Below are 27,266 nucleotides of genomic sequence, written 5' to 3'. Positions count from 1 at the left end.
TAATGAAGTGCTGATGTAGACATTTTCAGAAGTTTTAACTTTATGAAGTGCTGAAAATTAAGTCAAAAATTTACTGTTGATATTTAAGTAGTTTCTTTTTCACATTATAGTTTAATTCCTTTGAAAGAACAATACATTTTTAGAGTTTAAAAAAAAAATACACCTTTCTCTCAGTTACATGGAACCACTTGTAATGCCATTCTGTACCTCTGCCTTTTCTTCTTCTTGTTTCCTCCTCCTCTGTGATTCACTCTGGCAGCGTGGTTGAAGCATTGCCTTTCTTGGAAAACATCCTGATACTTCTTCTCCTTCTCTATGTGATCTAAATGTTCCTACTCCATAAAATCTAAATGTTCCTATTCTTTTAACACCCCATGTCTCCTTGTATTGCTTCATCTGCTCTGTGCTGTGCTAAATTGCTTCAATCGTATCCAAATCTTTGCGACCCCTTGGACTGTAGCCCACCAGACTTCTCTGTCCATGAGATTCTCCAGGCAGGAATACTGGAGTCGGTTCCCAGGCCTTCCTCCAGGGGACCTTCCCAACCCAGGGATTGGACTTGTGTCTCATTATGTCTCCTGCATTGGCAGGCAGGTTTTTTTTTTTTTTTTTACCATTAGTGCCACCTGTGAAACTGCTTCATTTGCTATACACTGCTTTAATGGTTGTTTTATGTCTGTATTATTTCTGAGGGACAGAGACCATGTTTGTTCAATACTGGCAGATGGTGACAAATTAGATACTCACTGAGTAACTGTGGTACCTTAAATTCTGAAATTTTATATTTTTTGTTTTTTGAATTATAATTTTTGATAAGATACTGAAGCAAGATGATGACTTTTCCTAAAGTAGCAATTAGATTTTCAGTAAGATTTTTGTAAAAGAATACTATCTTGATTTTTTTTTTTTTAAAGTTGCAATGAAATATGAGAAGAATTTCCCAATTTTCTGTTGGTACAGAGTTGCACCTCTGCCTCCACCTCCCATGCTGCCCCCTTTGGCTGCGAACTACCGAACTCCTTACGATGACGCGTACTATTTCTATGGGGCCAGGAATACTTTGGATCCTAGTCTTGCTTATTGTAAGTTATCTGTGGGGTAAACATTATTGTACAGCAGTTCAGTCAAGAAAATTGGTTTCTGTGCAAGCAAAAATACATCAATGAGAAAAAGCACAACTTTACTTAATTCCAATATTATATATTTATTGATTTAGTAAATGCTCTACTTTAAAACTCAGTTATAATTCATAGTTATTTCCTTTTTATCTAGGTTTAAGAAATAACTATTTCATGTTTTCTTGCATTATTCTTTGCTAACTTTTAACTCAGAAGGAAATATGTTTTTTTTTCCTTAGGTAGCATTTTCAGTATGTGACTTTTCCTTTAGGGATAAAGTGTAATTAAGTGAGTACTCAGACATAAATGTGTTTGTTTTCTTTTTAGATGGTTCAGGGATGATGGGAGTACAGCCTGCTCCTGCTCCTTATGTTACAGCTCCTGTCACCCACCAGCCAGTACAGCCTATTGTGTAAGTAGTTAAAATAATTCTTTGTTTCAAGGTTAATTTGTCTTCCATTGAACCTGTATTATTCAGTGCACTCTTTTTTGTTCAGAACAGATACGCCGCTAAGTCACTTCAGTCGTGTCCGACTCTGTGCGACCCCATAGACGGCAGCCCACCAGGCTCCCCCGTCCCTGGGATTCTCCAGGCAAGAACACTGGAGTGGGTTGCCATTTCCTTCTCCAATGCATGAAAGTGAAAAGTGAAAGTGAAGTCGCTCAGTCGTGTCTGACTCTTAGCGACCCCATGGACTGCAGCCTACCAGGCTCTTCCGTCCATAGGATTTTCCAGGCAAGAGTACTGGAGTGGGGTGCCATTGCCTTCTCCATCAGAACAGATATAACTTATTTTAATTTCCAGTTATTACATAACCAGTGCACAATGCTGGAAAAGATTGAGGGCAGGAGACCACACAGGATGAAATGGTTGAATGGCATCACCCACTCAATGGACATGAATTTGAAGAAACTGTGAGAGGTAGTGAAGGACAGGGAAGCCTGGCATGCTGTAGTTCATGGGGTTGCAAAGAGTCGGACACAACTTAGTGACTGAATAACAACAACGTTATGTGCAGTGCTTTTAAGTCAGTGTTTCATATTTCATAGAAAGCACATTTAAAAAATTAAGAATAACCTCTCTTTTATTAGAAAAGTCATTTGTGGGTCTTATTGATAAGAGTACAAATGTGTAAAAAATTGAAATCACCTAGAATCTCATTCATCCAGAGGTAGATATACCTAAATATGTATTCAGGAACCCATTTTATGTACAAATAAAATCACAAAAATATATACAGAACACACTATAGCATCATTTTAAAAAAATGACCTTTTTATGTAGAGATAAGCATAGATTCCTATGGTGAAATTATAAGCAATATAGAGACATCTTGTGTACCCTTTAGTTTCTTTCAGCATTTTCAATATTTCAGTTGCTAATATTTTGCAAAACTGTGTTCAGTATCACTCAGATACATAACACTGAATATAATCAAAATATACTCCCATCATTGCAGGGATTCCTGAAGATGCCCTCTTATAGCCAGACATAGTTCTGTCCTACCCGAATTCTCTCCTTAGCCACTGGCAATAACTGATCTATTTTCTATTTCTGTAATATTTCAAGCATGTTTTATAAGTGGATTTTTATAATATGTAACCTTTAGGGGTTGACTTTTTAGAGTCAGCATAACTGGAGATTCATCCGGGTTTTTGCATGTGTAAATTGTTCATTTTTTAAATTGTTAGTAGCATTCATTGGTGGGGATGTACCACAGTTTAACCATTCACTTATTAAAGATCATATAAGTTATTATGAATTGATGCTTTTGAACATCAATTCAAGGAGAAGACTCTTGAGAGGCCCTTGGACTGCAAGGATATCCAACCAGTCCATTCTAAAGGAGATCAGTCCTGGGTGTTCTTTGGAAGGACTGATGCTAAGGCTGAAACTCCAATACTTTGGCCACCTCATGCGAAGAGTTGACTCATTGGAAAAAACTCTGATGCTGAGAGGGATTGGGGACAGGAAGAGAAGGGGACGACAGAGGATGAGATGGCTGGATGGCATCACCGACTCAATGGACGTGAGTTTGAGTGAACTCTGGGAGCTGGTGATGGACAGGGAGGCCTGGCGTGCTGCAATTCATGGGGTCGCAAAGAGTCAGGCACAACTGAGCGACTGAACTGAGCTGAACTGAAGTTATTATGAATAGAGCTGCTGTACACATTCTTGTACAGGTTTTTTTTTTTTTTTTTTTTTGTAAACACAGTCTTTATTTCTTTAGGATATTGCCTAGGAGTATTTGTTGGGTTGTATGGTAGTTACAAGCCTACTTTTGTAAAAAACTGCCAGACATTTTTCAGAGAGACTGTACTATTTTCCTTTTGTATCAGCAATGTATTAAAAACCTGTTTTTTTAAAAAACAAACAAAAACCTGGTTTCTTCATATCTTCCCCAATATTTGGCATGTGACTTGTGTTTAGGCCATTCTGATAGGTGTATATATAGTGATTGGGGTTTTAATATAGTTTCCTAATAATGTTGAACGTCTTTTCATGTGTTTATTTACCATCTGTAAATCTTTGGTGAAACGTCTGTTGATATGGCTCAGATGGTAAAGAATCTGCCTGCAACGTAGGAGACCCAGGTTCAATCCCTGGGTTGGGAAGATCCCCTGGAGAAGGGAATGACAACGCACTCTACTATTCTTGCCTGGAGAATCCCATGGACAGAGGAGCCTGGTGGGCTACAGTCCATGGGGTTGCAAAGAGTTTGACATGACTGAGCAACTCAGACTTTCACTTTTCACTTTTTTACTTTCTGTTGATGTCTTTTGCACATTTTCCAATTGGAGCATTTTTTTTTAATACTGAGTTTTTAAGAGTTCTTTGTATATCCTAAATATTAGTTCTTTGTCAGATATGTGGTTTGCAAATATTTTCTCTCGGTCTAAAGTTTGTCTTTTCATCCTTTTGGAAGGGTACTTGTAAATTTTAAATAAGTCCAATATATCAACTTTTTTCCTGTGGATCATGTTTTCAGTATCAAGTATCTAGGTACTTGTTTTCCTAAGCCTGGATCCAAAAGATTTTCTACGTTTTGTTTTTAAAAAACAAAAGAACTCTTTAGTTCTTTGTTTTCCTGAAAGTTTTTATAGTTTTACATTTAACTTCATAATCCATTTTGAGTTATTTTTTGGGTAAGGTGTTAGATTTAGGTCAGGGTACCCATTCCCTGCCATGTGAGTGGCAGTAGCTCCCAGAACCATTGGTTGACAAGATCCTTTTTCCTGGGAATGGGTTTTATACCTTTGTCAAAAAAAGCTGGGCATGTTTTTGTGAGTCTCTGTCTGGGATTATTCTCTTCCATTGTTCTGTGTGTCTGTCCTTGTGTTGGTGTCACTTGATAATTATAGCTCTGTGGAAGTTAGGAAATTGAGAAGTATGAGTTCTTCAAAGTTGTTTTTCTTTTCCAAGATTCTTTTTTGACTATTCTAGATCCTTTGTATTTCCATGTGAATCTTACTTGGAATGAGCTGCTCAGTTTGAGATTTTGATGGAGAGGATATAAAATCTGTAAATCTATTTAGTGTTCAGTTCAGTCACTCAGTCGTGTCCAATCTTTGCGACCCTATGGACTGCAGCACGCCAGGCCTCCCTGTCCATCACCAACTCCCGGAGCCTACTCAAACTCATGTCCATTGAGTCAGTGATGCCATCCAACCATCTCATCCTCTGTCATCCCCTCCTCCTCCCACCTTCTATCTTTCCCAGCATCAGTGTCTTTTCAAATGCATCAGTTCTTCGCATTTGGTGGCCAAATAAGTATTGGAGTTTCAGCTTCAGCATAAGTCCTTCCAGTGAATATTCAGAACTGATTTCCTTTAGGATGGACCGGTTGGATCTCCTTGCAGTCCAGGGGACTCTGAAGAGTCTTCTTCAACACCACAGTTCAAAAGCATCAATTCTTCTGTGCTCAGCTTTCTTTATAGTCCAACTCTCACGTCCATACAGGACTATTGGAAAAACCACAGCTTTGACTAGACGGACCTTTGCTGGCAAAGTAATGTGTGTGCTTTTTAATATGCTGTCTAGGTTGGTCATAACTTTTCTTCCAAGGGGCAAACGTCTTTTAATTTCATGGCTGCAGTCATCATCTCCAGTGATACTGGAACCCAAGAAAATAAAGTCTCTCACAGTTTCTATTATTTCCCCATCTATTTGCCATGAAGTGATGGGACCAGATGCCATGATCTTCATTTTCTGAATGTTGAGGTCTAAGCCAGCTTTTTCACTCTCGTCTTTCACTTTCATCAAGCAGCTCTTTAGTTCTTCTTTGCTTTCTGCCATAAGGATGGTGTCATCTGCATATCTGAGGTTATTGATATTTCTCCCAGAAATCTTGATTCCAGCTGTGCTTCATCCAGCCCAGCGTTTCTCATGATGTACTCTGCATATAAGTTAAATAAGCACAGTGACAATATACAGCCTTGATGGACTCCTTTTTTGATGGGTTTCTTAGCATTTTTCTGTATATATAATATGTCATCAGTTAATAGAGGTTACTTCCTTTCCATCTAATGCTTTTTTTTTTTTTTTTTTCTTGTTAAATTGCCCTGACTAGAACATCCAGTGCAATGTTGAATAGATATTATGAGAATGGGCATTTTCATTTTATTCTGCTGTTAGGCAGAAATTTACCCATTTTGTCAAGATAATCTTACTATCTTGGCATCTAAGGCATTCAGTCTTTAACCATTAAGTATGATGTTTGTTGCAGATGTTTCATATCGCTTTTATTAGCTTGAGGAAGTCCCCTTGTATTCTTTGTTGATTCAGGAAGGGGTATTTGGTATGTTCTTTCAACATATTACTGAGTTGGAAATTGAATTTTGTGAAATGCTTTTTCTGCGTTTATTGAGATATCCTGTGGTTTTTGTTCTTCATTCTGTTAGTATGGTGGGGATATATTTATTAGATTCAGATATATTAAATCAACTTGCGTTCCTGTGGTAAATCTCACATGGTCAGCGAGTACAGTCCTTTTCATATCTTGCTGGACTTTTCAGTTTATTAATTTTTTGTTGAGGACTTTTGTCTATGTATTCATGAGTGATACTGGTCTTTGGTTTTTGTTTTCTTTTGAAGTCTGTCTGATTTTGGTATCAGGATGATACTGGCCTAATAGAATTAGTTGGATGTGCTCTTCCATTTTCTGTTACTTTGGAGAGTGCGTTGTGTGAAGCATTGTTAATTTTTTCAGCTAGGTAGAATTCACCAGGAATCCAGTTTACCCTCATCTTTTCTTTATGGATAATTTCCTGATTACTAATTTAATCTCTTCCCTTGTCATTGGTTAATTCATATTTAAAATTTTTTTCTTGCACCAGTTTTGGTAGTTTGTTTCTTTCTAGAAATTTACCCATTTCATCAAGATAATCTAATGTGTTGGCATATGTTGTTCATAGTATTACAATCTGTTTTATTTTTATAAGGTCAGTAGTAATGTTTCTTATTTTATTTTTTTATTTCAATAATTTTAGTCTTGTTATTGTACATTTTGACTAAACATTTGTCAATCTTGTTGATCTTGTTAGTGAATCAGCTCTTGGTCTAGTTGATTTTCTCTGTTGTGCTTTTAGTCTCCATTTCATATTATTTCTCCTTTCATCTTTTTGTTTTCTTCTTTCTGTTTCCTTTGGGTTCAGTTTGCTTGTATATTTTCTAGTTTTTGAAGGTGGAAGCTTAGGTTATTGATATAGTGTCTTGTTTTTTAATATGTATATATTACAACTAAATTTTCCTCTTATTGTTTTAGCTTCTTCTTTAAATTTTATACATTATCTTTTTGTTTTCATTCATCTCATTATTTTTCAGTTTTTAATTTGATTTGTTCATTGATCCATTTGTTAGTTTGGAGTGTGTTGTTTAATTTCCATATGATTGTGGAAATTTTTAATAGAGCTTTAATATAATTTCATTGCAGTTGGTGGAGAAGGAAATGGCAACTCACTCCAATATTCTTGCCTGGAGAATCCCAGGGACAAAAGAGCCTGGTGGGCTGCCGTCTATGGGGTCCCACAGAGTCAAACATGACTGAAGTGACTTAGCAGCATTGCAGTTAGAGAACATATTTTGTATTTTTTTTTAATTTATTAAGGTTTATTTTAAGACTGAGGCTTATAACATGTGGTCTGTGCTGTAGAATGTTTCATATGCACTTGAGAAAATTAGCATTTTCCTGTTGTTGGGTGGATAGTTCTATCAGTGTGACTTAGATATAGTTGGTTTATAGTTTTGTTTATTTTCTGCACTGAGCTCCTGTGCAGTTGTTTGTTATTAGAAGTAGTGTATTGAAGTCTCCAGTTATTATTTTTGATTTATTTCTCTCTTCGGTTGTGTCAGTTTTTGTTTACTGTGTTTTGAATCTCTGTAGCTATGTGTACATCTGCTCATAATTGTTATATCTTACTGATAAGTTGACCCTTATCAATATAAAAGATTCCTTTTTTGGTTCCAGTAATGCTTTTTCTTTACTGTTAAATGTAGCATTCCATTTTAATTCTCTTGCTTCTTTTAGTATAATTTGTCATTTTCTTTGTGGTTTCCTTGCAGACTGAAATTTATGTTTTTAATTTAAAAGAACTGAGTTCATATTAACACCGGTTTAATTTCCATAATATGTAAAATGTTTTCTCCAGTATAATGCCATTCCTTCCCTTCTTGATGCGCCTATTGCATACAAAGTATATTGTTATATATTTAAGCTCATCAATAGTTTTTAACTGTTCCTTCTTTCCTTTATGTAGTTGTCTTTTAAATCAGAGAATATAGCTGCAAATAAAAGTATATTAGTAATATCTTTAACCTTTACCTATGTAGTTACTGTTAACTAGTCTTTATTCCTTTGTGTTTACTCCGGTTACTGTCAAGTGTTTTTTATTTCAACCTGAAATGCATCATTTACTATTTCTTATAAGACAGGTCTGTTAGTGATGTCTTCTCTGAATTTTATTTAATAATGTTCTAATTTCACTTTTACTTGTGAGGCATAGTTTTCCTGGATATAGACTTCTTGGTTGACTTCCCCCTGCCCCCATCATCTCTCTGAATATGTCGTTTCCTTGCCTACTGGCCTTTATAGCATTTCTGATGAGCTGTTAATCTTACTGAAGATCCCTTGTATATGATGAGTTTTTATTTTCTTGCTGCTTTTGCAGTTCTTCTCTTTGACCATGATGTGTATAGATATGGATCTCTGAGCCTTTTTGCTTTGAGTTTGATGAGTTCTGTATACATAATTTCTAAGAAGTACAAGCCCTGGATTACCAGGGGAAAAGAAAAAAAAATAAAAGGAAGGGTAGAAGGGGCCTTCAATTACTAGGGAATCATTGCTGTAACTTTACCCAACAGTTAGAACCTCTCACCTTTGACAAAATTCCCATCCCAGGCCTCCATAAACAGGGCAAGGTTTTAGGGATTTTATTAGTCTTATACCATCAATGCCATTAATAAAATCTATGACTCAGTGAAAAAAATTTTATTTGAGATAGTCAGACTTTTTACTACAATTATTTGTTTTATTCTTAAAATGGCTAGGAAGTTATTACTTTATTTTGGAGTAAACTTATTAAGTAAATCATTAGTTATGATATTATTTGAGGGACTTCCACTGCATTCAGAGAAGTGCATAAGTCATGTGTATATTGCTTGATGAATTATCACAAGTGTTTTTATTTGTATGTGAATGTTTTACTTGCGTGTAACTGCCACCTAAATTAGGAAATAGATTCAGTAAATTTGAAAGTTCCATTAATTTTGAAAGCAGAGATAAGGGGCATTTACTTAAAAATTTCTCTTTGAATTATAAAGAAATAATTTCTCTATTTTGTGTGTGTGTGTTAGTCTCTTGATCATGTCTGACTCTTTGCGACCCCATGGACTGTAGCCCACTAGGCTCCTCTGTCATGGGATTTCCCAGGCAAGATTACTGAAGTGGGTTGCCATTTCTCTATTTTAAATGTATTTATATGCCATGCTATTTCAAAGAAGTATTGCATCTTCTTCTTGTTTTGTCATAAAAGGATTTAAATTATTAATTGTGTATTTGATGTAGGAGTACAGTTGGACAGAATGAGCTGAAAATTACAAGTAATCGAGCAATAAATTCAGGATTGTTTTTTGAAGATAAACCAAAGCCTTCAAAACAGTCATTTCAGTCTTACCAGGAAGCTTTGCAGCAGCAGGTATCCATTCATTTTTTTCATTTGTTCATTCATGTAATGTTAAACATCTTATGTGTTAGTACAGTGGCCCTTTAAAACTCAGAGTGTGGCTGAGGAGAAAGAATTCCATTTATTTATCATTAAATGTGATAAAGTTTGATATAGACAGGCTGGAATGCATGGGATAGGGAGAGTAATTGCCTTGGCTATTAGGAGGGCTTCACGTGGTTGATGGCTTTTGAGTTTCATGTTATACAGTGAATAAATATGAAATTCCTGGTGTATTCAGGGAATGGAATTGATGTAGGAGAAGGGGCTGGAGTGTTAGATTATACTGGATTGTGAAAGATAGCAAGTAAGGGGTTTTCAGTTTCATCTTGTTATCTATCGACAGCCAAAGGGAGGAAATCTCAAGCCAAAGGGTGAAAGAAATATAATTGATGTGAGCAGATGTGGCTTTTAGGAAGATATCTGGTTGTGATGTGGACGGTTGGGAAAGAGATGTGGCAGAGAAACCTTTTAGTAAAACTATTAGGTAGTCCAGCCAGGAAGTAACAAGGTCCTGCACCAGGTGGGGAAGATGGACAGGACATCGGAAGAGACATTTCTTGGATTTCATTAATAGGACTTAAATTTAGGGACTGAGGAAAGAACAGGGCTTTAAGATGATTCTGAGTCTTGTAAGAGGATGATAAAGCTATGAACTCTTAAGGATAGGGAAAACAGAGGCAGAACACTTAGGGAGGAAGATGACATTCTATTGTGGTTTGTAATATTTGGAGAGAGTTTACTTAGGAATAACTGTATCAAATGTGTGGATTTTGGGAGGGAATAGTTATATCTTTTCCAGAGAGGTCCCTGGAATTCTAGGTTTATATATTCACCTGAGGTACCCTTCTACAAAATTCCACTGGGATTTCTTCTAAAGCTCAGATTTTTGTTCTGTTTTCTACACTAGGCAACCTCCTTGAAAAGTGGGCTTTTTAAAAATTACAGAATTACCAACATTATTTTTTTGTGTTAGGAATCTATAAACAAGAGACTGTATTTATCTGTTTTCAAATGAGCATATTAAAAACACCACTGACAGAACCAGAATCCCTAACCCTAGAATTTTTTATGTGATGACTTCCTTGACCTTCCTGAAGTAGTTACTTAAATTTGCTATGCATTTGGTAATGATTTTAAAAATAACTTTCCAAAATGTAGGTCTTTATTCATTGCCTATTTATATGTCTTTAAAGACCAACCCTGTGCTTACACTTGATGATGATAAGACCGTTTTGTGTGCTTTCATAAAGTGTACTTAAATAGCCTGGCATTCTCTAGAGAGCTTTGAACCTTCAGTACCTTTGAACTTTGGGAATGGAGTTTGCCCAAGGTAGAGTAGGTCTGGTGATGCGTAGGGAGTAGTTGGCCCACGTCTCAGAGGTGTGGGGAGTAGTTTGTGGCTGGCCAGGTACCATGAAAGGGTAGATGAAGAAAATGAAGGTAGGGAGAGTCTGTTGGAGCCCATGAAAATGGTGAGGTTAGGAAGGGAATAGCTCTGGGAGTTGGGAAGATGAAGTTGCCTTAGTCCAAGTGGCACCAGTGGCTGGAAAGGGCCCAAGTGACAGGATGTGAGGGAGTAGCAGCTATGTATTCCAGCTACCAAAGTGTTTTTAATTGTTTTTGCATATATTTGTGATATTAAATTTATAGTAAAGTATACTGGGAAAAAGTCTAATTTTCTAATAGGAAAAATAAAATAAAATATGATCTTAAAACTAATTTTTTGTATCAGAATACTTGTTAGCAGTTAGCATTTATTACAAATGTTTCTTAATGTTGTTAAGATTCAAGAAAGACAAGAAAGAAGAAAGAAAGAACGTGAAGAAAAAGAAGTATATGAAGCCAAATTAGAAGCTGAAATGAGAAGTTACAACCCCTGGGGGAAAGGTGGAGGTGGTGCTCCTCTGAGAGATGACAAAGGAAATCTGATAAGTATGTTGTTTCTATTGATTTTTAAAAAATATTTATTTGGCTGCATCAGGTCTTAGTTGCAGCATGTGGGATCCAGTACACTGATCGGGGGTTGAACCTGGCCCCCTGCAGTGGGAGCACAGAGTCCTAGCCACTGAACAACTAGGGAAGTCTCTGATTTGTTGTTTTTAAAAGAATCTAAGTTTAACTTTTAAAAAAATGGGGAGTAGAAAGAAGTGGGAATCATAGTCTGTAAGGAAAGGTCTCTTTTTATACAGCTTGATGCAGAAGAGGTATTTTGATAGTAAACATGATAGCATGTTAAAAAGCCTTTCTTCATTTATTATTATTACAAAATTTTCACCCTCTAATGATAATAACTCGATTGCAGAGAAAAGTTTATGTTAGTTAGCAAGTTTTTACCCAAACTAGTAGTTTGAATTTTTTTAAGTTTTCTAGTAAAAATAATAAAATCCTTACTGCAATATTTTTAAACTAATAAGGTGTCTTAAGTGATCTGATGTAGTTGTGGAAAAAGTGAAAGTTAAGTCACTCAGTCGTGTCCGACTCTCTGCAACCCCGTAGACTGTAGCCCACCAGGCTTCTCTGTCCATGGGATTCTCCAGGCAAGAATACTGGAGTGGGTTGCCATTTCCTTCTCCAGGGGATCTTCCCAACCCAGGGATTGAACCCAGGTCTCCCGCATTGCAGGCAGACACTTTAACCTCTGAGCCACCAGTTGAGCTCAGTTGTGGAATGTTATGTTTAATTCTTATATGCCATATACCCGCACAATGCAGGGGCTCTTGACAAAAACCTGGGCTCAGAAATGTTTGGCAGATTGCAGAATTATATTGATTTATCTTTCAATCATGTATTCTTAAAAATGTTTAATCTAGAAATCACACAACGGGCACTTTGAAAAGAGAGTTTTTGCAACTTGTTATATATGTTGGGATGGTCTTCAATTAGCTTAGAATAAAAGCAGAGAAAGATAATGGATTTTTAAAAATCATTTAATTAGAAATGGGAAACGAATAATTAGAAAACCCATTAGAGTGATACAAAGTAAATTTGATGTTCTTCAGGTTTATGCTTTGTTGTAGGGATAACTGAGTGATGCAGTCAGAAGATATTGGGGGTTGAATTACTAGAGTTCTTAATGGCTATGTCTTTGATTCTCTGTTAAAGATGGCTTTTTAAAAAAGATGTATTAGAGGCCCACTTAGATTAATGAGGAAACTCTTTTCTTTCCCGATAGATTTATTCCTTTCCTATATTCATCTCATACTTTCTTCACAATTTTGAAGATTAGAACTCTTATTCTGTTTATAAATAAGATGATTTTAGGTGATCCATTAAATATATATTTAATTTAATATATAAATTTAATTTAGGTGATCCATTAAATATGATTTAGGTGATCATATTTAATAAGATGATTTTAGGTGATCCATTAAACATATATTTAAAATTATATATTACTGGAATAAAATATATATTACTGGTTTTCCATTTATGGGTGGTACTGCAACATTTCCTTTGAAAGTAAAGGTATTTAAACGAAAAGTGGTCTAACAAAGAACTCCCGTTTCTCAGAGGCTTAAGGCAGTGTAAATTACTTCTCACTTAAACTGCATTTGATGCTATTTGAGTGGTTCTCCAAAAGTTGACTTGGGAATCTGCCTCTTCCAGTGTGTCACTCGTACCATTTTGGAGTCTTTAATTTCTAGCTGCATAGACATGGTCCAGAGGATGGGAGAACAAGTTGAGAATTTTGATGGGGCCTGACCTAAAGGTGGAGAAGTATCACTTTTGTCTTTGTTCAATTGTTCAAACCTATTTATAAGGTTCTAAAGTAACTTCTTGGGAGGCTAGAAGGGTTTCTTTATACCCAGGCGGAGGACATAAAATTGATAAGCATCTACCCAGTCTTTGCTATAATAAATTTAAATTATGAATTGATAGAAGCATAATAGTTACCATGAAGGAAGTGCTTATGTAACAGAAACTTTGGGAAACACTGGAATAATTTCCTAGAAGTTTCCAGCTTGCCTCAAAAATTATTTCCAGTTCAGAGAATATAATTATAATGTCCTATATGTGTTTAATTGGTGGAAGTGAGTAGGTTAAGTGTTTGTTATTGAATTATAAAATATTATTTTAGAATTGCTTGACCTAACAGGAATGGAGCAAACCTTTCTGAGATTTTTATTTTTAATGGTAATGTTTAGTTTGCTTATTTAATGCTTCAGTTATGCCATGAAGTAAAAAAGGTGTGCTATTTTATCAAATGCAGTGGAACTGTTTTTTAATGGTATTTTCAAAGCAAGTAAACTTGAAGAATATGTTTGTTTTGTATTTAGCTGTTACATTTGAGAGAAGGAGAGGGAACCTAATTTTCCTATTATATTCCCAATATGTAGTAAAAACCAGTGTTTTCTTTTACTCCATTAGATGGCCAAGACCATATAACAGGGATTATGTTGGATGACTTTAATTCAGCTGCTGGCTTTTCTAATTACTCCTGTTTCATCTTTCATCTTTTATTACAAAGAAATTAAAGAAATTGGATGTTCACCATATTCTTAGCTCTCTGAGAAAGATCTCTTTGTAAGGTAGTTATTAATAAAATATCAAAATCTGTTACCCATACAATTTTAACATAGCATCAACCCTTTGAGAGTAAGTACCTCTCATTTTGATTATTTGTAATACATTTAACATCTGTTTCCTTTCTCAGTTTTTTTAAAGTTCCCATAAAGAAAAAACCGAGTATATTCTACAGTGAGTGAATGGATAAACTGTGGTACATTCATATGATGGGATGCTACTTAGCAGTTAAAAAAAAGAATGAGCAGAACAATTTGGGAGGCTTCAAAGAGAAGACCTAAGGGAAAGAAGCCCTTTTACATACACATATATTCTCAAAATACGAGGAGCCTGATAGGCTGCAGTCCATGGGGTCGCTAAGAGTCAGACACGACTGAGCGACTTCACTTTCACTTTTCAGTTTCATGCACTGGAGAAGGAAATGGCAACCCACTCCAGTGTTCTTGCCTGGAGAATCCCAGGGACGGGGGAGCCTGGTGGGCTGCCGTCTATGGGGTCGCACAGAGTCGGACATGACTGAAGCGACTTAGCAGCAGCAGCAGCAGAAATGGAGAACAAATCACTGGTACCAAGATTATGGCTGAGGACAGGGAATAACTATGATGGAATTTTGGGGGGTGATGGGACTGTTCTGATTCCTGATTATGGTGATGTTACTTGACTGTGTATTAAAATTTTTAAAAATTGTACACTAAGAGAAAAAGTAAAAAAAAAATTAAAAATACTTAACCAGTTTGAAAGATAACAAAAGTATCTCATAGTTCTAATTGATTAATAGCAAGATTGTTTCATGTATATTTGATTAGGTATTTATATATTTTTTATGTATTATATATGCCCCAGTTAGATTTATGTTTGTTTTTATGTGATTTATTGAGAGACAATTTGCATATGATACAATTGACCCTTTTAATGTGTCAGTCAGGGCTATAAGTAATTCAAAGGCTTGATTGGGACTGGAGAATCTGTTTTCTCTATGGCTCCCTCACATGACTCAGGAGGCCCCAGTTCCTTGCCATGTGGGCTTTCCCTTAGAGCTCCTTAGAGTGTTCATTATGGAATGGTAGCTGGCTTTCTTCGAAGTGAGTGAACCAATAGATCTAGCAAGATGGAAACATAATGTCTTTTATGAAGTAGCCTTGAAAGTTTTATACCATCATTATGCAGAATCCTGGGCTTCCCTAATGGCTCAGACGGTAAAGCGTCTGTCTGCAATGCAGGAGACCCGGGTTTGATCCCTGGGTTGGGAAGATCCCCTGGAGAAGGAAATGGCAGCCCACTACAGTATTCTTGCCTGGAAAATCCCATGGACCATGGAGCCTGGTAGGTTACTGTCCATGGGGTCGTAAAGAGTCGGGGACGACCAAGTGACTTCACTATGCAGAATCCTTGTCATAAGAAGTAATCCACACTCTAGAGGAAGGGACTAGAGCTCCATCTTTTAAGGAATGTTTATATAAAAAAAATTTATGAATATGTTTTAAAACTCCACATGATATTTTTTCATTAGGAATACTAATGATGTTGGGTAAATGTCACTGTGACTTGTTTTGAATTGCTACTATTTGTTCTATATTTAGATAGTCAAAAGTTCTGAGGTAAGGTACATATAAATATGGTTTTTATGGATTGTCAAAAATGTATACACTCTTTAAGTTCTCTACTAATTTTGACTTTATTTTGTAACATTATTTTTGAAAAATTTCTTACAAGTTTTGATAATCTTGTTTCTGTTTTCAGGGTACCAAGATGACCATTTAAGTATTCCAGCTCTGGTCCTGTTGGTTCTCTTCATTTCTATTAAGCATATTAATTATAGGAATGTGTTTATTGAAATAAATGGCTTATTTTTTCCCTCTCAGCTGATTTGAATAGGATGCACAGACAAAATATAGATGCCTACCATAACCCAGATGCAAGAGCATATGAAGATAAAAGGGCTGTTGTATCTCTAGACCAAAATTTAGCCACTTCAAATGCTGAGAACCAAGAAGATGCTGCAAATAAAAACTCAGGTTTTTAATCATATATATATATTTTTTTACGTTTCTAAAGTTGTTCAGTAGCATTTCTCTTCTGTTCTCCAACAAAGTTCTTATTAAGATTTTGAGAATTTGGTTATTCTGAGTCAGAAAGCATAACACATTATTTATGCTATTTACAATAACTTTTCTATATAGGTATTTTGAAAAAATGAATAGAGAGATACATTTTGCTCCTTAATATTATACTCTGTATTTCTTCTCAGCTTTATTAGTTCTTATATATACTTTAGGTGCTGCTAACAGCTTTATTTTGCTAGTGGGAAGGAGATTTCTTAAATAGTTTTCTTCTTTTTTTTTTTTTTACCCATACAGAGTTTGGTTCTTACACCCATAAGAATTAGTTTAAATTAGTGAGAACATACCAGATGTTGTATATGATAAATTATACAGTAAAATTCATTTTTTGTTTTATAAACATTTGCGCTCCCTTATAAGCCACAGTGTACAAAGAAGTAAATAATTTACTTTGACTTCTGGTCACATCTCCCTTTCATAAGCATATACCTTTGGTTTGGTATTAAACAGGGTCCTTTAAAGATTCTGTAAATTAAAGATTATTCAGTATCTTTATGACTTGCCAGGAAAATTTGTAATCATCTTTCTTTATCAAGTATATGTGAAAATATGTTACATATTTAGAATTCAAGTGAAGTTTAAAGAATATACTACCTTATACTGTATTTTGATGCCTATAAAAATAACCATTTATTTACAGCAAATTGAATTATTAGGACTCAGAGTGAGAGCCAAATTAATAATTTCATCAAAAATTCTACTTTTTAGTAGTTCAAAAATCAAAACTAGATTCACTGTGTAAAAATCTACTGTGGATCAAAGTAGGAAAATATTTTCTTATAATTAGAGTTTAAATAGTGATACAGGCTGTCCATGGAAACAACCTACAGTACATCTCTTGAAGTATTCCAAAAGGCTGCAGAAATTAGTGCTACTATCAAAGGTTTGAGAGATGCAAGGCTAGTAATTCAAATCAGAGCTTACCATTTAGTCTATCTGTTTGGCCAATAAGTCATATGTATTAAACATGTAAAAAAAATTTTTAAAAGAGTGTATGATCAGTCAGGGATATTTTGAAAGGACTTTTTAATACAGTGTTCTTGTCTAAAATTAAAATTTTTGAGAAAGTACAGAGTGTTTACTGTAAATAAATGGGGAATGTGACCAGAAGTCAAAGTAAACTTATTTTATTTCTTCGTACATCAAAACATCTTTTCATTTTATTTTAGAGAATTTTTGCTTCTTTCTGATTACCATTATTTTTCTCTTCATTGGCTGCTGCTTCTGGAGCAGTCTGTATTGAGATCAGTGGTACAGACCCCTGCTCTACTCCTCTCTTCCACCCCCTGTATTGTTTGTACATAGTTCCCTCTTAGCTTAGAATTTTCTCTGTCATAGTAATAACACGTCAGGCATCTAGCTTTGCTTACTAAGCAAAAACACAGGAAAAATAGAAAGTTTCCATGATTCTTTCCCAAAAAAGAGCACAACCTTGATGACTGAATATGCACAGCAGAATTTGTTATCTATTTTTATTGTGTCTAACACCAGGGTTTTGGTGCTAATTTGTGGCCAGGATGTGGTCAGGATGCTCTAGTTTAAGAAATCATAAAATGTTTAAATTCCCCTTTTTTGTGCATTGAAATTCCCTAAATTAACTTTCATTTCCTAAAAATTAACCTAAAATAGACTTTCTGAATGCAAAAAAACTATTGAGAGTCACTTAATTTGTTGCTATGCCATCATATATGTATATGAGTTTATGTATTTGTATGTGTGTATTTATATACATGTGTTCACACATAAAATATACATATGTGACACGTAGTATTTTAAAGGCCTTAAGGGAGCTCAAATATGCCTGGAAGTTGAATATCTTAATATATACTTGAGATTCACTATCCTCTAATATTTTGTCTTCATTAGGCCTGTTTTAAAAGCTCTTCTTAATGTTTGTTGTTTTTCTTTTACTTCATGGTTTTTGGGTGAAAAATCATGTTTAAAAAGTTCATACTAATTTGGATTAAATTTATTTTTTTGCTTATTATGCTTGAATGCATTTTCATTTTTGTTTAGAGCATGTCTTTCCCTTTGGTTTTGTTTTTATAATGTTTTTATGTTTAAAGGAACTTATCTTGCCTGTCTCTAACAATATTTCTTCTCTAATTGCCTCAAAGGTTTAGAATTTGACAGATCTCAATGTGAAACAAACTACTAAGTTTTGTTTTTCTGATCAGCCTTTCCACGATAACCTAAGCTTTTAATGTTTAGGTATTGATTTGCCTTTCTGCTGATCTATTCAAGTAAGCATTAGTAAATTTAAATACAAAGGAAAAGAGACCCAAATGACAGCTCAACTGCAGAGCAATTGGCTTACAACCACTATATGAGTGAGAGAAATAAATGCTTTAGATTGATGGTATAAGGAAACTAAAAAATGATGTATTTTTATATAAATATAAAATGATATAAAAAGTTATGTGAGCCTTAAATTTGCATACAATTTTTTTCTGCATTCAAAAGACTGCTGGGGCATACTTATTTTCCAGGCTGCTTTTATAAAATAATATTTTTCCTTTCCCAGAATGTTTAATACTATTTATAAATAACATATATATAGCATATTTTTAATCTTCAAATTTATATCATTAATCTGATACAATTTTTAAGTAAAAAGTATTGCAGTGATTAAAAGTCATTTTAATTTTGTAAAAATTAAAAATGTTTTTAGAGCTAATTTTCTAATTTGTGTTTTAAACCATGGATAGGAATCCACTGATTTTTTAAAAGCAATTTTAGAAATTTTTTATATGTGTATACATAATACATTTTAATGTGTACTTAAGCAGTATTCTTAAGAAAAGGATATTTACATCGTACATAAGAACTTAAATGTGTGCTTTATAAATTTTATTTTAAAGCCTTTGCTGCAGTGAGAGTTGCTTAGGTTACTAACTTTTATGTTTCCTTGATGACTTTCAGATATAGCTATATTATGATTTTTCAACTGTGTATTAATTTTTTTAGTTTCACCATTTTTTCCCTCTCTTTTCATCTGGTCTTTAGATTCTAATCTTGGTCGTCTTCCGAGTTTAGCCTTTGGGCTTCCATATTTAGTGCCTTTTTTCAAAATTTGAATTTATTTAGCAAAGTCTTTCTTCTTTAACCTTTATGTTTTCTATGCACTGGCTAATGGTATGTTTTTGCAAAATTTCCTTTTCAAGGTCATATGCAATCACAGAGCTCTCCTTTTGCTCGGGGAAATATTTTTAGTGAGCCTCCAACTGAACTTCAGATTAAACAGCAGGAATTATACAAGAATTTTCTTCGTTTTCAGGTGAAATGCTTATTTGATCATGGTTTCAAAGTTTCATAAAAGTTTTAATAAACTTGCAAAGATTTTATCCACAAGATAAAATCTTAAATTTAGAATAAATTCTAAAATGCCATGCAGTTATCTAAAATATCTAATTCATATTAGATAGAAATTATATTATTTATATTATTATAATGTTTTACTTATATATGAAAAAGGAATAAGGAGACATGTCAGGTATACCAGTTGACTTAATCTTTTTAAAATTTTGTTAAATCATTAATTGTTAGAGAGTGCTGGAATTTCTAAAACTGAAACTCTTAAAATGTTCACCTATCAGGCATAAAATGAATCTTTCTAGATGTTTATGTGTTAATAGAAATAGTTTTTTTCTAAATGACTTTATATTCTTGACTCAGTTGTTTAGTTTGTAAGTAAATATTAAAAATACTCTCACATTTTGTATTTATTTGCTTCATTTATGTGTGTAAGCAAATTGCATTTAAAACACTAGAAATGCCCAGAGGAAGACACTTGAGCATCAGGTGTTTATTAAGCAAATGGGTTTATTGAACTCTCATACTGTGTCCACCCTTGGGATGGAGCCTGAGGTGAATGAGGTACCTGCCCATAGTGGGCTCACAATATTTTCTCTTTTTACCATCCTCCCTTCCATACCCACACTTACAACCCAGTGTCAGATTAATCCTTTGGCCAGGTTAATCCTCCTTTGATATAATTTCTCTTTATTTAAAATCTGTCAATAGCTTTTCTAAATAAAATGTCCATATTCCTTAGTCTGACACTTAAGGCTATCCAGTCTGACCCCAGCCTCTTAAATTCTTCTTAAAGAGAGTCTACTCAAATATGCCATCTTTCTGATCCTAATTATTATGGACTCTTAAATAAGGCAGTGACATAATGGATGTGGTCTTAAGGATAATTGATCTGGCAATACTGTTGAAGTATTTTGGGTGGATTTAAAGTACTGGAAGCATGGGTCACAGACAACTAGCCAATCTGATCACATGGACCACAGCCTTGTCTAACTCAGTGAAACTAAGCCATACTGTGTGGGGCCACCCAAGACAGACGGGTCATGGTGGAGAGGTCTGACAGAATGTGGTCCACTGGAGAAGAGAATGGCAAACCACTTCATTATTCTTGCCTTGAGAACCCCATGAACAGTATGAAAAGGCAAAATGATAAGACACTGAAAGATGAAGTCCGCAGGTCAGTAGGTGCCCAATATGCTACTGGAGATCAGTGGAGAAATAACTCCAGAAAGAATGAAGGGATGGAGCCAAAGCAAAAACAACACCCAGTTGTGGATGGGACTGGTGATAGAAGCAAGGTTCGATTCTGTAAAGACCAATATTGCATAGGAACCTGGAGTGTTAGGTCCATTAATCAAGGCAAATTGGAAGTGGTCAAAAAGGAGATGACAAGAGTGAACATCGACATTCTAGGAATCAGTGAACTAAGGTGGACTGGAATGGATGAATTTAACTCAGATGACCATTATATCTACTACTGTGGGCATGAATCTCTTAGAAGAAATGGAGTAGCCATTATGGTCAACAAAAGAGTCCAAAATGCAGTACTGAGATGCAATCTCAGAAACAACAGAATGATCTCTGTTTGTTTCCAAGGCAAACCATTCAATATCACAGTAATCCAAGTCTATGCCCCGATCAGTAATGCTGAAGAAGCTGAAGTTGAACAGTTCTATGAAGACCTACAAGACTTTCTAGAACTAACATCCCCAAAAGATGTCCTTTTTATTATAGGGGATTGGAATGCAAAAGTAGAAAGTCAAGAAACAGCTGGAGTAACAGGCAAATTTGGCCTTGGAGTATAGAATGAAGCAGGGCAAAGGCTAATAGAGTTCTGTCAAGAGAACACACTGGTCATAGCAAACACCCTCTTCCAACAACACAAGAGAAGACTCTACACATCTTCCAGCAACACAAGAGAAGACTCTACACATGGACATCACCAGATGGTCAACAACAAAATCAGATTGATTATATTCTTTGCAGCCAAAGATGGAGAAGCTCTATACACTCAGCAAAAATAAGACCAGGAGCTGACTGTGGCTCAGATCACGAACTCCTTATTGCCAAATTCAGACTGAAGTTGAAGAAAGTGAAGAAAACCACTAGACCATTCAGGTATGACCCAATCAAATCCCTTATGACTATACAGTAGAAGTGAGAAATAGAGTTAAGGGACTAGATCTGATAGACAGAGTACCTGATGAACTATGGACAGAGGTTCGTGACATTGTACAGGAGACAAGGATCAAGACCATCTCCAAGAAAAAGAAATGCAAAAAAGAGAATGGCTGTCTGAGGAGACCTTACAAATAGCTGTGAAAAGAAGCGAAAAGCAAAGGAGAAGAGGAAAGACATACCCATTTGAATGCAGAGTTCCAAAGAATAGCAAGGAGAGATAAGAAAGCCTTCCTCAGATCAATGCAAAGAAATAGAGGAAAACAATAGAATGGGAAGACTAGAGATCTCTTCAAGAAAATTAGAGATACCAAGGGAACATTTTATGCAAAGATGGGCTCAATAAAGGACAGAAAGGGTATGGACCAAACAGAAGCAGAAGATATTAAGAAGAGGTGGCAAGAATACACAGAACAGTACAAAAAAGATCTTCACGACCCAGATAATCATGACGGTGTGATCACTCACCTAGAGCCAGACATCCTGGAATGTAAAGTCAAGTGGGCCTTAGGAAGCATCACTAGGAACAAAGCTAGTGGAGGTGATGAAATTCCAGTTGAGCTATTTCAAATCATAAAAGATGATGCTGTGAAAGTGCTGCACTCAATATGCCAGCAAATTTGGAAAACTCAGCAGTGGCCACAGGACTGGAAAAGGTCGGTTTTCATTCCAATCCCAAAGAAAGGCAATGCCAAAGAATACTGAAACTGCTGCACAATTGCACTCATCTCACATGCTAGTAAAGTAATGCTTAAAATTCTCCAAGCCAGGCTTCAGCAATATGTGAACTGTGAACTTGCTGATGTTCAAGCTGGTTTTAGAAGATAGAGGAACCAGAGATCAAATTGCCAACATCCGCTGGATCATTGAAAAAGCAAGAGAGTTCCAAAAAAACATCTGTTTCTCCCTTATTGACTGTACCAAAGCCTTTGACTGTGTGGATCACAGTAAACTGTGGAAAATTCTGAGAGAGATGGGAGGAAATATCAGACCACCTGAACTGCCTCTTGAGAAACCTATATGCAGGTCAGGAAGCAACAGTTAGAACTAGACATGGAACAACAGACTGGTTCCAAATAGGAAAAGGAGTCCATCAAGGCTATATATTGTCACCTTGCTTTATTTAACTTATATACAGAGTACATCATGAGAAACGCTGGGCTGGAGGAAGCACAAGCTGGAATCAAGATTGCCGGGAGAAATATCAGTAACCTCAGATATGCAGATGACACCACCCTTATGGCAGAAAGTGAAGAGGAACTAAAGAGCCTCTTGATGAAAGTGAAAGAGGAGAGTGAAAAGTTGGCTTAAAGCTCAACATTCAGAAAATGAAGATCATGGCATCACTTCATGGCAAATAGATGGGTGAACAGTGGAAACAGTGTCAGACTTTATTTTTTTGGACTCCAAAATCACTGCAGATGGTGATTGCAGCCATGAAATTAAAAGACACTTACTCCTTGGAAGGAAAGTTATGACCAGCCTAGACAGCATATTAAAAAGCAGAGACATTACTTTGCCAACAGAAGTCCATCTAGTCAAAGCTATGGTTTTCCCAGTTGCCATGTATAGATGTGAGAGTGGAACCATAAAGAAAGCTCAGCACTGAAGAATTGATGCTTTTAAACTCTGGTGTTGGAGACAACTCTTGAGAGTACCTTGGACTGCAAGCAGATTCAACCAGTCCATCCTAAAGGAGATCAATCCTGTATATTCATTGGAAGGACTGATGCTGAAATTGAAGCTCCAATACTTTGGCTGCCTGATGGGAAGAACTGATTCATTGGAAAAGACCCTGATGCTGGGAAAGATTGAAGGCAGGAAGAGAAGGGGATGATAGAGAGTGAGATAGTTGGCTGGCATCACCAACTCGATGGACATGAATTTAAGCAAGCTCCAGGAATTGGTGATAGACAGGGAAGCCTGGCTTGCTGCAGTCCTTGGGGTCACAAAGAGTTGGATGTGTCTGACTGAACTGAGGGTAGAATTTAGGGAAAAATAAAGAAATCTTGTCATTTTGTAGTCTTTTATTGTTTGTAAGGTAGGTTTAAATATATTTTCTTATTAAACCTCACAACTCTCTGAGGAAGGTATTACTATTTTTATTTTAAGACCAATAAAAGGCTGAGGCTCACCTGTGGTGGCAGAACTAGCACGTTGACCCCAAGTGTCCTAACTTTAAGTGTCATACCTAGAGATTCCACACTCTCCAGTGTCTTTGTTCTGGCAAAAAACTAGTAGTATTGTGGGAAACTTTGACTTACTAGTTTCAGAATAAGCGCAATCTTCAGTTCTCCTAGCCTATAAAATGGTGGTTTATGTATTTTTCTTTTAGGAGTCTGTTAAAATCTCCTGCTTTCCCTCCAAACAAAATCTATTCCAGAGCTCCAAGAAAATGTAAAATAGCTAAATGGTATTTATTAATATCAACAATATAGTGTCAGACAAAAAGAATCCCTAAACTTAAGTGTTAAAAGAAATGTTGTAAAATGTTCAGATCTGTGCATAAAGATTCAAAGGAAGCCTTAGCTCCATGTCTGCATAAATAGGTTTTAACCCTAAAAAAGTTATACCATTATTAGTTTTAGTGCAGCAGAAGTCTTCATGTGCTTCAAATTTGGTGATTAATACATGTGAGTGTTTAGATGTCATTTTAAACTGCAACTTTAAAAATAATTAGCAAGTTTAATAAACTATTTGCAGGACCATTGAACTACTTTTGTATTATATGGTTTGCAAACCACTGACCTGAGCAATAACTTTTCTCTTTCTGTTGAAGAGCTGTGTGGCACTTTTGTTGGATTGATATTTCTGTGGATTCATTAGGTGTGAGATCATTTATGATTGTGACCCATTAATGGTGAAGTGACCTGGTGATTGTGATTATTTTTTTTCATGGAGGAGAGAAAGGGAACTGAGTGTTCAGTGTGTGGTTTTATTGTATGGTTCATGAATGATGTTTTCTTTAGGGCTATTGTAATTGAGGAGGTGATTTAGGACTAAGTGGTGTGTATGTACACACCACTTAGTCCTAAATATTAGGACTGTACATATTTAAAAGGTTTGTGATAAATGTTGGAAAAAGCCCTAGCATGTAAAGTTGTGGCATAGGTAAGAAGACTGCAGTTCTTATAGCTCAAAAGTTTGACAGCACTAAATATAGTAACCTTGAGACTAGAGGAAATGCAGACAAGAACTCTTAAAATATTGTGAATAGTCATGATCAGTCCATACTTAAGAGGGATAAAAATTTATTGATATCCTTAAACCAGCATCATGAATCCTCAGGTCCCATGCTGTCATTCTTCTGTCTCATTCATGCAGGATGTAGACTATCTCTCAGAGTCTTCTTCCTGTCACATCTTAGACTTTGCCTTGTAGTATTCACCTAGAATACTCAGCACTGCAGGTTTCAGGTGGCATTCAAACAAAACTTAATTATGAATCCTTGTAGCTGACATCTTCATATACCTTACATCTTGTCATTAGAAAGGAAATAAAGGCTATTCTAGGGAAGAGATTTCTACTTAAAAATGGTTGCTAAAACATTTCACTGCTGTTTCAGGATACTAGTCACAAGGAACTTTGAGACATAGTAGTAGTAGTCATTATAGAATAACATAATCATTAATTACTAAGTATTGGGCCTTCTACATAGGAACTTTTATGTTTTTTACATACATATTTTCATTTCAATCTTTGAGCAGTACTTGGAGATATAGACATTAGTAACTCTTTTTACCAAATGACAAAACTGAACCAGAAAGTTTCATAAGGTCTGTGGGAGCTGGAATTTTACTTGGAGCTCTTATCATTATATCATGGGGCCTCTCTAGTACAATACAGGAAACTGAAAAATTTAGGAACTTACTTTTACTTACAAAAGCAGGATATAAAGGTTGAATTCATAGGATAAAAGGGTAAATTAAGTGGTATTCTAACTTTTCAGTAGTTTCACAAAGTAGTAACTAGATTTAATTCTTTAGATTGAGGAAAAGAAGCAAAGAGAAGAAGCAGAGCGAGAGAGATTAAGAATTGCTGAAGAAAAAGAAGAAAAACGGCTTGCAGAACAGAGAGCTCGAATCCAGCAAGAGTATGAAGAGGAGCAGGAAAAGAAAAGGGAGAAAGAGGAGGAGGTGTGTTTTTTCCTACTCTCTTTTTCTGCTTAGTCTGAGAGTGAACTCCTTACTTTGACTTGAAAAGATACCTGTTACTCACAAAGGAGAACAGTCTTGGAGTACATTTAGAAAATAGCAGATCATTATGCATTTGTTAGATGTTATTTTATAAAAATGAAATAACTAAATTAAGAAAAGAGATAAATGATGACTTTTTTTATAGCCAAAAAATAGTTTAGACTGACTAGCATGTTGTAATATTTTAGATGCCTAATATTTTATTATTAAGCAGATCAGTATGTCATCTATGGGCTTCCTTGATAACTCAGCAGTAAAGAATCTGCCTGCAGTGCAGGAGACACAGGTTTGATCCCTGGGTCGAGAAGATCCCCTGGAGGAGAAAATGGCAACCCACTCCAGTATTCTCACCTGGAAAATCCCATGGCCAGAGGAGCCTGGTGGGCTATAGTCCAAAAGGGTTGCAAAGAACTGGACACAACTGAGTGATATGAGGACATATCATCTATACCCTCCGTTTTATCTCTTTATTTCACACAAATACGAATGAACTGAATGTGTGTATGGAGTGTGTATTTTTTCTTTATTTTAAAGCAAAGACTGAAAAACGAAGAGCTTATTCGGTTAGCTGAAGAAAGACGAAAAGAAGCAGAAAGAAAGAAGAAAGAAGAAGAAGAAAAACATAATCTACAACTTCAGCACTACTATGAAAGAGAAAACATGATTGGGGAAGATACAAAGGTAAGTTTCAGACAAAAATGTCTGTGGAACCCATTGTTTAACCCATTTTCCCTGTAAAAGTAGAGTGGTCAGCAAAAAGAGAGCAGAGGAGGTGCTTTTGTCTCTACTTTGTCATGGTGCTTTTCTGGGTGCAGTGCACTGAACTTCCTGTATTAGATGATGTCACTGTGCTTTGTGGTATTTTCCCTGCTGGGAACAGAGTAGTCTTGTTCCCATGGTCCATAGACCAGCACCCTACAAACTGTTCCTGATAAGATTGAAAGTGTTTGGAAACTTTCATAGCAATTTGTCATTGTAATTTAATGTCTGTTGAATCTGTTTAAAAAAAAAAAGTTGGGTTTGGATTTTGTAACATCTGTTAAAAGTTTTTATTAGCTAGTACAGTTGACCCTTGAACCAAGCCCAGGGGTTAATCCATGTGTGTAATTGATAATTGGCCCTCCATACTTACAGTTCCTACACGTCTGTGTAATCAGCCCACCACTGCCTGTAGTACTGCAGCATTTGATACAGAAAAATCTCTCTGTGGAAGTGGACCTGTGTGATTCAAACCTGCATTGTTCAAGGATCAACTGTAATTCATTCTTACTCTTTTATGCATCTGTCCATGATGGATTGGAAATTAAAAAAGAAACTTGTGGCTCACTGCAGATTGATTTGAAGTCCATGTTTCTGAGATGGGGGTTGATTCACCCTTAGATGTGTGAATCTAAGTTATTAGACAGGTGTTTTCTCTCTAGAAAATCAGTTGGCCCTTATGAAAATCCAGTTCATATCTTTGCTTATATTTCAGAGCTGTATTTAAAATTTAGTCATGTCCATCTGTTTTGCAACCCCATGGACTGTAGCCCACAGACTCGTCTGTCCATGGGATTTCCCAGGCAAGAATACTGGAGGGGGTTGCCATTTGCTTC

At 35.7% G+C, this 27,266-nt stretch overlaps 1 protein-coding gene across 7 annotated transcripts in view; it reads left to right on the top strand.

Annotated features, from left to right (window-relative positions):
- The window catches only part of CSPP1 (centrosome and spindle pole associated protein 1), a 110,425-nt gene that overhangs the window by 52,566 nt on the left and 30,593 nt on the right, over positions 1-27,266 (top strand). For all 7 annotated transcript variants that reach the window (XM_070382307.1, XM_070382306.1, XM_070382302.1 and 4 more), the window contains 8 exons: positions 961-1,082; positions 1,446-1,530; positions 9,182-9,311; positions 11,126-11,273; positions 15,728-15,880; positions 19,150-19,262; positions 25,462-25,611; positions 26,206-26,352. In XM_070382307.1, coding sequence (XP_070238408.1) covers positions 961-1,082; positions 1,446-1,530; positions 9,182-9,311; positions 11,126-11,273; positions 15,728-15,880; positions 19,150-19,262; positions 25,462-25,611; positions 26,206-26,352 — 1,048 coding nt within the window. The remainder of the gene's footprint in view (positions 1-960; positions 1,083-1,445; positions 1,531-9,181; positions 9,312-11,125; positions 11,274-15,727; positions 15,881-19,149; positions 19,263-25,461; positions 25,612-26,205; positions 26,353-27,266) is intronic.

Source organism: Bos mutus, chromosome 14 (genome assembly GCF_027580195.1).
Source record: "Bos mutus isolate GX-2022 chromosome 14, NWIPB_WYAK_1.1, whole genome shotgun sequence".
Lineage (NCBI taxonomy): Eukaryota > Metazoa > Chordata > Mammalia > Artiodactyla > Bovidae > Bos > Bos mutus.
This window is presented reverse-complemented; position numbering and strand designations above follow the sequence as displayed.